Raw genomic sequence first — 12,084 nt, 5'->3', positions numbered from 1 at the left:
AGGATTATATGACATTTTTTATTTGTCCGGATTAACCATTGATGGCGTCCCCGTAGTATGCGGGGATTATTCGTCCACTGAGCTATGTACAAGCTAATAGGAAATGATCAACCTAATAGATTACATTCAAACTGGCAACTTACATGTACATGGATGAAACAAACCTTTCAAACTGTTCCCGAATTTATGGCAAATTTAGATCCATATGTTCGCGCGTATGTTCTTTTTACTATCCGTTGCTAAACACAAAACATCTGATAATGAAACGGTTCGTTTCATTACCTGATCGATTTAGCGACAAATCTTTTATCCGTCCCTAATTTAGCGACGGATCTTTTATCCGTCCCTAATTTAGCGACGGACTTTTATCCGTCTCTTATTTAGCGACATATTTTTTATCTGTCACTAATTTAGCGAAGAATAAAAGAATTCGTCGATAAATTGGTTAAGTGAAATGCTTAGTTTCACTTAACCTCACGGATTACCGCCTATTAATATTCCGCTTCTTTTAAAAAAAAATAACTTCTTCCATCTTCCTTCTTTCACAAGTCTGTGTGCATTTTTACATATTTTTCATTCTTCATTCTTCAATTGCTTCTAATGGTATGTAATCATTTCTTCACTAAGTAAACTTTTTGATTTCTTTCACTTAAGTCGGGTTTTTTTTTTGTAATTGTAGAGAGGAAAAACTTGTATTCAAACTTTCATATCTTGAAATGTTGATTCGAGTGTTATGGAGAGACTAGACTCTTCTTCCTTTTCCAAGTTTAGGGATATAAAATATGAGGGGATATAATAAAGATACATGTACATTTATTTTTGGTAATCATCATATTTAGTTAGGATTGGAGGATATTTTTTATTTGTCCGGATTACCCATTGATGCTTCCCCGTAGTATGCGGGGATTATTCGTCCACTGAGTTATGTACAAAGCTACTAGAAAATGACCAACCTAATAGATCACATTGAAACTGACAACTTACATGTACATGGCTAAAACAAACCTTTCAAAATGTTCTCAAATTTACGTCTAATTTAGATCCATATGTTCGAGCGTACATTTTTTTTACTATCCGTCGCTAAAAACAAAACATCCATAAATGAAACGGTTCGTTTCATTACCGGATCGATTTAGCGACGGATCTTTATCCGTCACTAATTTAGCGACGAATAAAAGAATTCGTCGCTAAATTCGTTAAGTGGAACGCTGAGTTTCACTTAACCTCACAAATTACCGCATATTAGCATTCTTTTTTTTTTTTTAAATAAACTCACTTCTTCCATCTTTCTTCTTTCACAAGTCTGTGTGCTTTTACAGATTTTTCATTTTTCATTCTTCAGTTGCTTCTAATGGTATGTAATCATTTCTTCACTAAGTAAGCTTTTTGATTTCTTTCACTTAAGTTTTTAATTGCAGAGAGGAAAAACTGGTATTCAAACTTTCAAATTTTGGGATGTTGATCCGAAGGTTATGGAGAGACTAGGCATTTTTTTTTCAAGTTTAAAGATATGAAATAATGAGGAGATATAATAAAGATACATGTACATTTGTTTTTGGTAATTATCATATTTACTTAGGATTAGAGGACATTTTTTATTTTTCCGGATTACCCATTGTTGGCTTCCCCGTAGTATGCGGGAATTATTTGTCCATTGAGCTATGTACAAAGCTACTAGGAAATGACCAACCCAATAGATCACATTCAAATTGGCAACTTACATGTACATGGCTAAAACAAACCTTTTAAATTGCTCCAGAATTTACGACGAATTTAGATTCATAGGTTCGCACGTACATTCTTTTTACTATTCGTCGCTTAAAGAAAAACATTCGTCGCTGATCCGTTAATGAAATGGTTCGTTTCATTACCGGATCGATTTAGCGATGAATGTTTTATCCTTCATTAATTTAGCGGCGAATAAAAGAATATGTCGATAAATTGCTTAAGTGAAACGCTGAGTTTCACTTAAACTTACGGATTAGCGACTGATTAACAAATTCGCCGCTAATCCGTTGACAAAGACAATTACAAAATATCAATTTATGACTGTCTATCATAATTTCTTCACAAATTTATAACGGAAATATGGATATAAAATATTAAAAAAAAGCTTGATGGATATAAACCATGTATAAAATGTATTAGTGAGAAACACTTTCCAATAATTCTGTCTATTTTCCTAATTCTAATTGATATTTGAGCATTTGATGCATTTTCTATACAAGAATACTTGTACTTAACAAATACAAAGACCTAAAACATATAAAAATACGTGTATTTAATAAATACAAAGACCTAAACAAATAAAAATATTTATGCTTTTTTTTAACAGAAGCAGTAGTTATATATTAAGAAACTGTGAAGTACATGACTCATGTCTGTTGTAAAAACAAAGATTTAACAGCTAAAGCTAAATCGTGGGCTAAACTATTAAACCGACGATTGACATACTAAACCAAACAATGTGCAAACTGATTTTGGAGACGCCATATATCTTGATAAATTCCTCAAGTTCTGAAATCCTGGACTGTTTTTGTATTGATTACTTGCGAAACTTGAAGTGCGTCACCCTCCATTATTACATTATGCCAGAAAGCCAAAATTCTTTTGAGTTTTTTTTTGAAAAATTCAAAAAGGCCCTTGAACTAATTAGAGTTTAATTATAATTAATTATATTTTAATTATAATTAATTAGAATAAATTATGATATTTATAAAATTCACTCTCCAATTACAGTGCCACGTCAGCATAGAAGGAGTTTTTGAGCCGGTTTTGACAAATTCAGAGTAAAAGTAATCCGGTTTTACTAATTTTTAACGTTTTTGATACTTTGTAACAAAGTGAGGAGGTGAAATTCCTAAAAGGAATTGCGCTAGATATTAAAAAAACCAAACATATATTAGTATGACTAATACCACTATAAATAGAAGGATTTAAGTAGCAATTTGCCCTCTCAATTTTTAAGTAATTAGCAATTAACACATAAATTAACTTTGTGGGCAAATTAGTCATGAACTTGTTAGCCCCATTTTAGAAAAATTAGCTTAAAATTTTATGGGAAAATTGCCTATTTAAGGACAAATAATTTACAAGTTCAAATTGCCAAAATGGAGCTAATTGTCCATAATATATAAGTTTATGACTAATTTGCCGATAAAGTTAATTTATGTATTAATTGCCATTATTTATAAGTTGAGGGGGCAAATTGCTACTTAAGTCTAAATAGAAGATTATAATAATCTTGTATAAGCATTGAATAATAATCTTCAATGGATGATTATGAAATTTTAGGGTTACCATCTGGTGAAGAGGGGGCTAAGCTTACAGAAACCGAAATATCGAAAGCGTACAAGAAAAAGGCATTAGAATTGCACCCTGATAAGAGACCTGATGACCCCAATGCTCATCATAACTTTCAGAAGCTCAAGTCTTCGTATGAGATTCTCAAAGATGATAAAGCTCGCAAATTACTTGATAATCTTCTCCAAATTAAGCGCCAGCGATGTGTTCGCTCGGCTCAGAGCGATTCCAAACGACGGAAGATGGTGTCCGATCTTGAAGCGAGAGAGCGAGCAGCGTTTTACCTGTCAAACCAACTGTGCCAGCAGACTATCCAAGCACTACTCGCCTAAATAATTTGGTTGGCGTTGGCTTCAAATTGTATGAAGACTCTATTCTAGAGAAGCTAAAAAAGGGTTAGAACTCCTATAATATTGTTCTGTGCTCATTATATATTCTGCTTACCCTGAAATTCGAGCATTTTACTTTGATAATCTGTTTTCGGTTTGTTTTGTCTTTGATTTTGTGGTTATTCTCTTGCACTTTTGGTGTTTTATTTGGTTCATTATGTTATTAGATTTCTGTCAGCATCCCATGAGTGTAAAGTTATTGATTTATTCTGAGATCATTCATCCTTACAACTTACTTCCGTAATGAATCAAAAATTGATACTTAGTTCGACGATTTGAAAGTTGAACCAATGTTTCATTTGCCCCTTAATTTTATACTAATTATGTTTTAAAACTCAATTGTTGTACTTTCACCCGTGTATATTATATTTTCCCTTTGTGTATGAAGCAAGATTTTCTTAATTGTTATCGGAGTGCGAATCAGTGATATGGTTAATTTCTAGGGCTAAATCAATTGCTTTTCTTTGTTCTTGGTTTTTCGTTAACATTTCTTATGTAGAAAGTTATTGACTTATTATGAGAATATTGCCCCGAGTAAGTGGATAGGAATATGATATGTGCTTGTCTGTGTGTGCAACATATTTATTGGGAATGATGGTTAGCATTTCTTAAACAAAATATTTTCAGTCCTTTGTTATGTGTAAGGTTTTTAATTTTGCGTTATTGGCCGACAGGTTAAGGTTGTAAAATGCTCTGTGAAGAACATATCAGTTGATATCTCTTTCAATCAAATGGCAGGGTTATGTGCTCTTTGCTTTCTGGAGCAGGTATATTCCTCCCTTCCCTTCTGGTAGCAATCTGTCATAGTATTGAGAGGAAATACATTAAGGTTGAAGGGAGTCGAGAGAAATTTTGGCAGGCTGGTAACTGTTAAGAAAAAGGTGAGATGGGCCTGTGTGCTTAGATTTCAAGCCTATAGAGCATGAAGCGTGCGGGTGTGTGTTAAGAATAACTATGGTTAAAGCCTCGCCCAACAGCTTGAGTATTTTAGCAGTGAGTATTTTGATTTCAGCGTTAATATTTCTGCATGTTTAGATAATGAATCAATTTATGTTATTTATTTACAGGTCCTATTGAAATTTTTGAAGTACTATAGCACTTTTGATTGGGATAACTTTGGTGTCACTATTAATGGACCTATTGCAGTATCTTCCCTTCCGCAAATTGTCGGTAAGCTGTAGTAGATTATTAGGAGAAATCTAATAAGTGAATTCTCTCGAGTCTCGAGTTGATGCATCTTTTTGTGGTCATCGTAGCAGAGTCACCAGATAAAAATGGGAATGAGTTATTGCTCAGCCCGGAGCTTCTGAAGAGATGCATAGAGAATTTCTCAGTTCCAACAAAAGCAGTCGAGAATTATTAAGCATCTCAACATTGTAGATCCTTTAAAAGAAAGTAACATCTTAGGGCGTAGTGTCAGCAAAAGATATTTTACATGCACCTCATATGCCTTTTTGATTGATTATATACATATGAAAAGATTTTTACATGCAATTTTCTTGAGGATTTTGTATGGATCCTTGCCGAGATCAGTTTAGAATTACTTTCCAGTAAACTAATGTGCTTCATGCTCAAATAACTCCGATATGAAAAATGTGAGACTTAACTATCAATTTGCCTCGGAAAATCACATGCAATGAGTAATTAAAATCAAAATTAATTTTTTTATCAATCCATCCATTGAATTTTAAATTTTTCAGTTCAACCAAATGTAACTATTTAAAAACAACTGGAAGAAACTAATTGACTACAAGTTTAGATTATTTGATAAAAACTAACAAATTATAGGAACTAATTGGTAAAAATATACTTTTGGTGATTCATTATGTACAGGTTTAGGGGCCAAATTGAAATTTAAGTTAAAAATGTGAAGGTAAGAACATCATAACACTACTAATTATCATTCTTACGATATCTTAGAAGTTTCAATCCAGAGTTTTTACAGTAATATACCCCTTGCATTAAATAATGACGAGGGATTGGCGTTACTATGATAAACAATCCTTCTCATATTCACAACACTTGGATACATTAATGCTCAAACATATGCAAGAGTCATTATGCCGTAAACTTTAATAGAAAACTACGCGACACTGTCTTAGGAGTAAAGATGTACATTCCACAATCATGAGCATCAACTCGAGCACCAAATGATGTCACGAAATCTCCTCCCATGTCTTTGTGCTGCAGGCAACAAAAAAGAAAAGAATCTTAGTCAAGAACTAACTTTTATAACCCAAAAGAACTCAGAAGGGAAGAGACATGCATAACTTGGTATTTACTTGAATTTCACTAACCTATTTGCTCCAAATATACGTTCATGACATCTCATGATCTCAATTATCAAATAAAGTATAAAACAGATTGCTCCCCGGGTACCGAGTAAGAGCCGATGAATTTTGAAATGAACAGAAAAACACAGCAAGGCTTATTCACGCAAATAAGACCTATTAGTGATGCTAAAGGACTAAAAAGGCTTTTAATACTCGGAAGGAATAACTAAATGGTCAACTAAATAATGTATGACATCAAAAGATGAGTAGTTTACTATATAGGAACACCAAGAAACCATCAAAACATGTCATCCTGAAATATTGATATCTTTCACTTGTCAGGCATGTAGTTTTTCACACGTCTCTAAAGCTGTGTTACCAGGAAAACCTGCATAAATATCCGTGTGTTAGGTGTCCTCACCTGCCACAAGTCTCGCACCGAGACACTGGTGCCGGATTCTAGCCCAAGCTTTTTCCATGTAGCTGTAATAGCTGCAGCCTTTGAACAACGATTCCATAGAACTACAGCCAAGCGATGTCCAGACAAAGGGCCAGCCCACACCTGTAAACAACAACACTCAAATAGCTAACAAGGTCGCGCACAATATATAACATCCCTCTTTTCTTTTAGTTTGAACCATATCAACTCCGCTTACAAAATATATATTTATCATCCAGAAGTGTTTTAGTCTCATAAAATAGACGTAGCCTTATTTCTGCATATCTACAGAAACAATTTGTTTTTTCCATTAAAGTCCCATGCTAAGGCAATGCTTTTTTACTATAAAGTGACTGGAAAACAATTATAGCTCAGCCATAATTCCAGTGTAATTTTATTGAATATATTATAAACATATGCAAGGGGGCAGGAGGACCTGCAAGCAACCATCAACTCCAGAAGTTTGAACTTTCCTTCCCTGAACCCCAAGCGGATCTGCAAAAGAATCACAGCGTTATTTGCTTAATTACATACGTTGAAAACTATAAGATATTTGTAAAAATACTGGATATGGTCTCAGTTTATATTTAGAATGAGTTGCAAAGAGGGGAATCACCTTGGTTTACAGCAATAACCTCTTTATTTGTCAGAATCTCATGAGTTTCTGCCGTCATGTTTCTTACATCACAGCCAATCAAAAGTGGGGCCTGCATGTCCAAGGTCCATGTAAATCCATGGATTCAAAAGTTCGCTCAAAATGACTTGGAATACTAAACATTCATGCATTGCAGAAGAGAAAAATAATCATATTGGGACAACTGATTGATCAAGGGAAATAAGCATAGTTTCTCCGAGTCATACAACTCTATCCAATGCAATAAAGCCTAGACCAGATAAAAAAGGAACGGAAGCTCTTTTCTTTGGTAGTTTATTAGTTTAATGCACAACTTTGTTAAAAAAACAAATTAGCAATAGTATTGTTCTTCTGGTTGTCTTTCAAGCCCCAAATTAAAAAAAAAATTGTCAATTTAAGCATATATGCAAAAGCTAAATGCAGAAGAGACACAGACTCGATGGAGTTACCTTCATCAAAGCCCAGATGCTAAAATGAGCACGATATTCCTGGTAGGTCATGCCTCCATTACCAACTTCCAACATATCCGGATCTGATCATTTAAAAATAACATGGCATAAAGTTGAAACAATTGAGACTATGGAGTCATCATAATTAAGTGCGTGGAAAGGTCAAGTTCTTACCATTCCATCCACCAGGTCCTGCATAGGTTGCCCATTTGTCATTTAGATCAGCTATTGTCGTCATGCTTAACAATAAACGAAAAACACTATTAGAATGACAATCAACCAATAGGTAAAAAATCCAACAGTTTGTACTCCGCAGAGATATTAAAATTTTCTGATACTCTATTGCAAAACTTAGAAAAACTGTGGTAATGCAAACATTTAGAGAAAAGTTATTAATAATAAATTCTTCCACTTTTGTAATTTAACCAATTATATTACAAATAGAGCTCGTTACTCAGAGGCCTGGTTCTTAAACTAAATCACAACAGTTAGGTGATTGAGTAGTTACTGAGTGATGGTCCTTAATGTTTTTGTTACTTTCTACTAGAATATTGCTTCATCTTATCAACCAGTAGCCATGAGGGTGCTCAGCATTTCTTAAAATTATGAGGATGCTCAGTAGGCGAGTCTGTTAACTCAGTAAAGGAGGCATTCATTCTTATTTAAGTTTGGTCAAGTTGTGCTGAATGGTAATGGGAATTATGTTCCCAGACATTGAAAGCAATAAATAGCTGCATGGTCCTTTAAACCAGAAATTAAAGCCTGCTTAGCATAATATGTAAACACATATCAGAGTCTAGAATACCAACCTTACCCATGAATCATTGATGTCACCTGTTGTACGCCAGCTATTTCCAACATTCCTAGCCCACAAGGCAGGGTCATCAACACCCCTGCCAAAATCAATATAAAAGTGTTAATATCACCATAATGTACGCTGCATTATTGAGTTTATGGAAATAAATGGAATAATTGGTTTACCATTCACAAAGTGAATAGAAAATTGTGCGGCCAGTTGCATTTAGGGCATCACGCATCGGTGGATACCTAAACAATTACAAGCCAAGTTTAAAGTACCTAATTATTGGATAACTTGAATGAGACTAGGATAAATCTGACACCTTTCTTTTGGTTTGATGCCGAGATTAAAACAGTTGTCATACTTGAGATAGTCCACACCCTAATAACACAACATTGAACGTTAACATAATAGCCCAGCAGCAATATTGGTAACCATGCAAGAAGAGGTCTTCCATAAAAACTATACTTATCACGGAGATGTTTGCGTCAAATTCATTTGTTAATGATATAATTAATGCCTTCAATATTAGGTAGGGTGTCATTTTAACATCTTTAGAAAAAGAATCATTTAATTTCAATCAAAGAAAATTATAAATGGCTTGAAAATCAATCTTTTTAGCTACGAATCTATGACCTCACTAATCCTTGAGTAGTTTTTGCTTTAGAAAGGGTAGGTTGGTTCATGTGCTTCACAGAATTAAGGAAAACAAATATTAGTAATAAATTATTCACCTCCATGCCCATAATCATTAATAACAACATGATATTTATCAGATCTTCAACAAACATAATACAAGCCAGGATAACAGAAACTAACCCAAGAAGCAAACAGATCCGCATCATCTTTTTCATGGTGAAGTGACCCTGGTCGAACTTGACATGTAAAAGTCCTATAGAAATGCAGTTTAGTGAGTCCATAGAATGAGTAGAGATCGAAACAGCAGTGATCATAATGAATGATCTATCTTCCAGCTTCCGAAGAAATGCTCGAAAAGTATATCCTACCCAGCATCAGAATAGATACCAAGCTTGAGCCCTTTCGCATGTACATAATCAGCAAGAGCTTTGATTCCTGATGGAAAGGTTTTTGGGTCAGGGACTAATTCACCCTGCCAACCATATAAATTGCTGTAAGGGATCCGCATGATAATTATAGTCTGCAATCTATTCTTATATTCTCTTTTCCTATTCTGTTTTCTTTTTATAATATAATAGTTATAAATTTATAATTTGTGGGAGAGAGGAGATTAGTTCTTTTCTATGTTTTATCATGCAAACAAAGCTACTAAATACTGGTGACATGATTGTATTTGCACCTATAAAATCAATCCAATGAAAGAAGGAAAAACCAAAAGAAACTATTATCCCACTATGATGAATGAGAAACATTTAAAAAGCTGAATTGGATCCAAGTCACCTTTGCATCTCGCGTTGAAGCAGACCAGCAATCATCTACATCCAATGAAAAGGATTAAAACTAAAGTAGAACCACAATGCTAATTTGCAGAAACTACTCGAAAAGAGATGGATATTACCTATGTTGATGTACACGTAACCTAAATCAGCCAAGCCAGTTGAAATGAGTGCGTCAGCTGCCAAAGGAGAATTTAACATTAATATTTCCGTAGTAGTTTACAATTAGGAAAATATGAAATGTAGCCAACTCTTAAGATTCCGTGCACTAAATTTAGAAACCACATTTTCAGCTGCAGAAAATAATGGGTCCAAATTCAAGTTTCAACTGTCATATAGCACTTGATTTCGATCAATAATCTTCATGAAGTGCTATTGAGCAAACAGCAAGATTGCCGAACATGACTATGAGCTACCTTTACATATTCTAGATCACCACATTTTTCCAGCCACTCATACATACTCCAAATTAGAATTTAATAGTCTCACAAATTATTGACCAGGAAAAAAATGATACTCCCTCCGTTTCAAAACAATAGTCTTTTAGGATTTTGGCACATAGATAAGAAAATAATTAAAATGTCTTAATTATAGTGTTACCATACTAAATTAAAGCTATTCTCCTAAAGCAACTACTAATTTGAAAGAGAGGGTGTAAGGATTGTCAATTCATCATTGTCAAATTGATTTCTTCTTCCTTACACTTTCAAATTACTTCCATACATGCGATTTCTAACGACTCAACTATGATACTTCGAACCACGGTACCCCATTCACCTTCTTAAATCATGGAGTTACTATTCAATTTTGATTTTCAGCCAAATAGTAAAATATAACAAAAAACAAAATGAAATGAAATATGAAAACAAGCAATCGAAATCACCTGTCTCCTTGATGACCGTTTCATTGATGTTGCAAGCGAAGAAATTCCAGCTATTCCATCTGCAAGAACACAAGTTCCATCAGAAGATCAAACACCAAAAGACAAAATCTTTAGAAACCTTGAAAAGATTAAGAATTTAGTATCCGATCATTCACATAAATTAACACCAACAACCACCCCAGTAAATCAAATAAAGAAAAGGGCATTACTTTACAATACTAATCAAACAAACAAAAGAAATAAACAAACAAAGGGATAAAAAAAGAGACCCCATTTGAGGAGTTCGAGCCAAGCCATTATTGAGCTGAAAAATTCCATAATTTGAAGTATCAAAAATGGAATTAAACCATCTGCTGTCATAACTTTGCAAATGTGAAACTTGTCTCCCTCCAATGCCCACTTCAAAACTTGCCCATAGACATACAACATACAATGAAGAGTAAAGATTGAATCTTTTCTCCATTTAGTAACTACCCTTTTTGGTGTTTCTTCTAATATTGCTCTTCGGATTAAAATTCTGAAGAGAGAAAAACTGAATTTAGAGACAATAGACAATCTTTGGATTATTACATTTGTTTAGCCTTTTTTTTTTCTGTCAATGTCTGCAAATGGACAGATCAGCACTTTGATTATTTTTGTTTGATTACTCGTCTTAGAGGCTTCTACATTTCTTGGTCACTTGTTTGATTTTGTGGTTCATTTTTTAGGCAAAAGTGGGGATTCTCTTGATTATAATTTCATGTGTTGGACTTAATTGGATATGAATCTTTTCAATAAAATTCAATATATCATTATATTAAAGCTTAATCACTAAAAAAACCCTCATCTTTTAATCCCTTTTCAGTTGCACCCTGACGTTGCAATTTTATCAGTTGCACCCTAATTCGCACCTTTGGATTTCAACTCCACCCTCAAAATCAAATTGGACTTTTTTTACTCGAAAAAAATTCATAAAAACCCTTAAAAGTACTCGTTTGAACTCTTTTCCACATAAAAAGTTAAAAATTGATGACTTATTTTAACTTTTTCGAAATAAAAAAGAGATCAATTTAGTACTTGAGGATGGAATTGAAAACTAAAGGTGTGAATTAAGGTGCAACTGACAAAATTGCAACGTCAGGGTGCATTTGAAAAGGGGCTAAAAGGTGGGGGGTTTTTGGTGATTAAGCCTTATATTAATTATTATCTCATATATATAAATTTATTTGTAAATATAGTCTACTATTGGATGGATATATACGCTCTGATCCGGCTTGTGGAGCAGCCGAGCTTATAATCTAGCAACGGTTATACCATTTGATCTATAATTTATTGATAAAATTTTTTTAGTTTGAATCGACTTTAGAATAGTAATTATTTTATCAAGCTCAACCCGACTCTTCATAATAAATTTATACTAATTATTTTTGATAAAATTCCATATAGATCTAGAAAATTTCAAGCCCATTTGTGATCCATACTCGTCTAAACCGGGTCCATGATCAAGCCTATTAGTTACTT

General features: G+C 33.7%; 1 protein-coding gene across 1 annotated transcript; it reads right to left on the bottom strand.

Annotated features, from left to right (window-relative positions):
* Window positions 1-5,577: 5,577 nt before the first annotated feature.
* Window positions 5,578-11,270, bottom strand: LOC126661069 (alpha-galactosidase 3). The gene is made up of 15 exons (XM_050354829.2): window positions 10,854-11,270; window positions 10,585-10,643; window positions 9,824-9,880; window positions 9,706-9,740; window positions 9,294-9,397; window positions 9,106-9,178; window positions 8,609-8,667; window positions 8,469-8,534; window positions 8,297-8,380; window positions 7,662-7,726; window positions 7,488-7,570; window positions 7,021-7,111; window positions 6,841-6,899; window positions 6,387-6,527; window positions 5,578-5,876 (listed from the first exon to the last, which is right to left on the bottom strand). Exons 1-15 carry the CDS (start codon window positions 11,045-11,047, stop codon window positions 5,751-5,753), a joined length of 1,296 nt encoding a protein of 431 aa, XP_050210786.1. The 5' UTR covers window positions 11,048-11,270; the 3' UTR covers window positions 5,578-5,750.
* Between the last annotated feature and the right edge of the window lie 814 nt (window positions 11,271-12,084).

This window comes from Mercurialis annua, linkage group LG8, assembly GCF_937616625.2.
Source record: "Mercurialis annua linkage group LG8, ddMerAnnu1.2, whole genome shotgun sequence".
Classification (NCBI taxonomy): domain Eukaryota; kingdom Viridiplantae; phylum Streptophyta; class Magnoliopsida; order Malpighiales; family Euphorbiaceae; genus Mercurialis; species Mercurialis annua.
This window is presented reverse-complemented; position numbering and strand designations above follow the sequence as displayed.

What these genes read in the sequence shown, in the direction of transcription:
- LOC126661069 (XM_050354829.2), bottom strand. Translation starts at nt 11,047, where the DNA reads ATGGAGAAAAGATTCAATCTTTACTCTTCATTGTATGTTGTATGTCTA. An exon ending in CGGATCTGTTTGCTTCTTGG is followed by an intron (nt 8,668 to 9,105) that starts GTTAGTTTCTGT and finishes TTGTGTTATTAG; the next exon opens with GGTGTGGACTATCTCAAGTA. An exon ending in CGGTGCGAGACTTGTGGCAG is followed by an intron (nt 5,877 to 6,386) that starts GTGAGGACACCT and finishes TGTTGCCTGCAG; the next exon opens with CACAAAGACATGGGAGGAGA.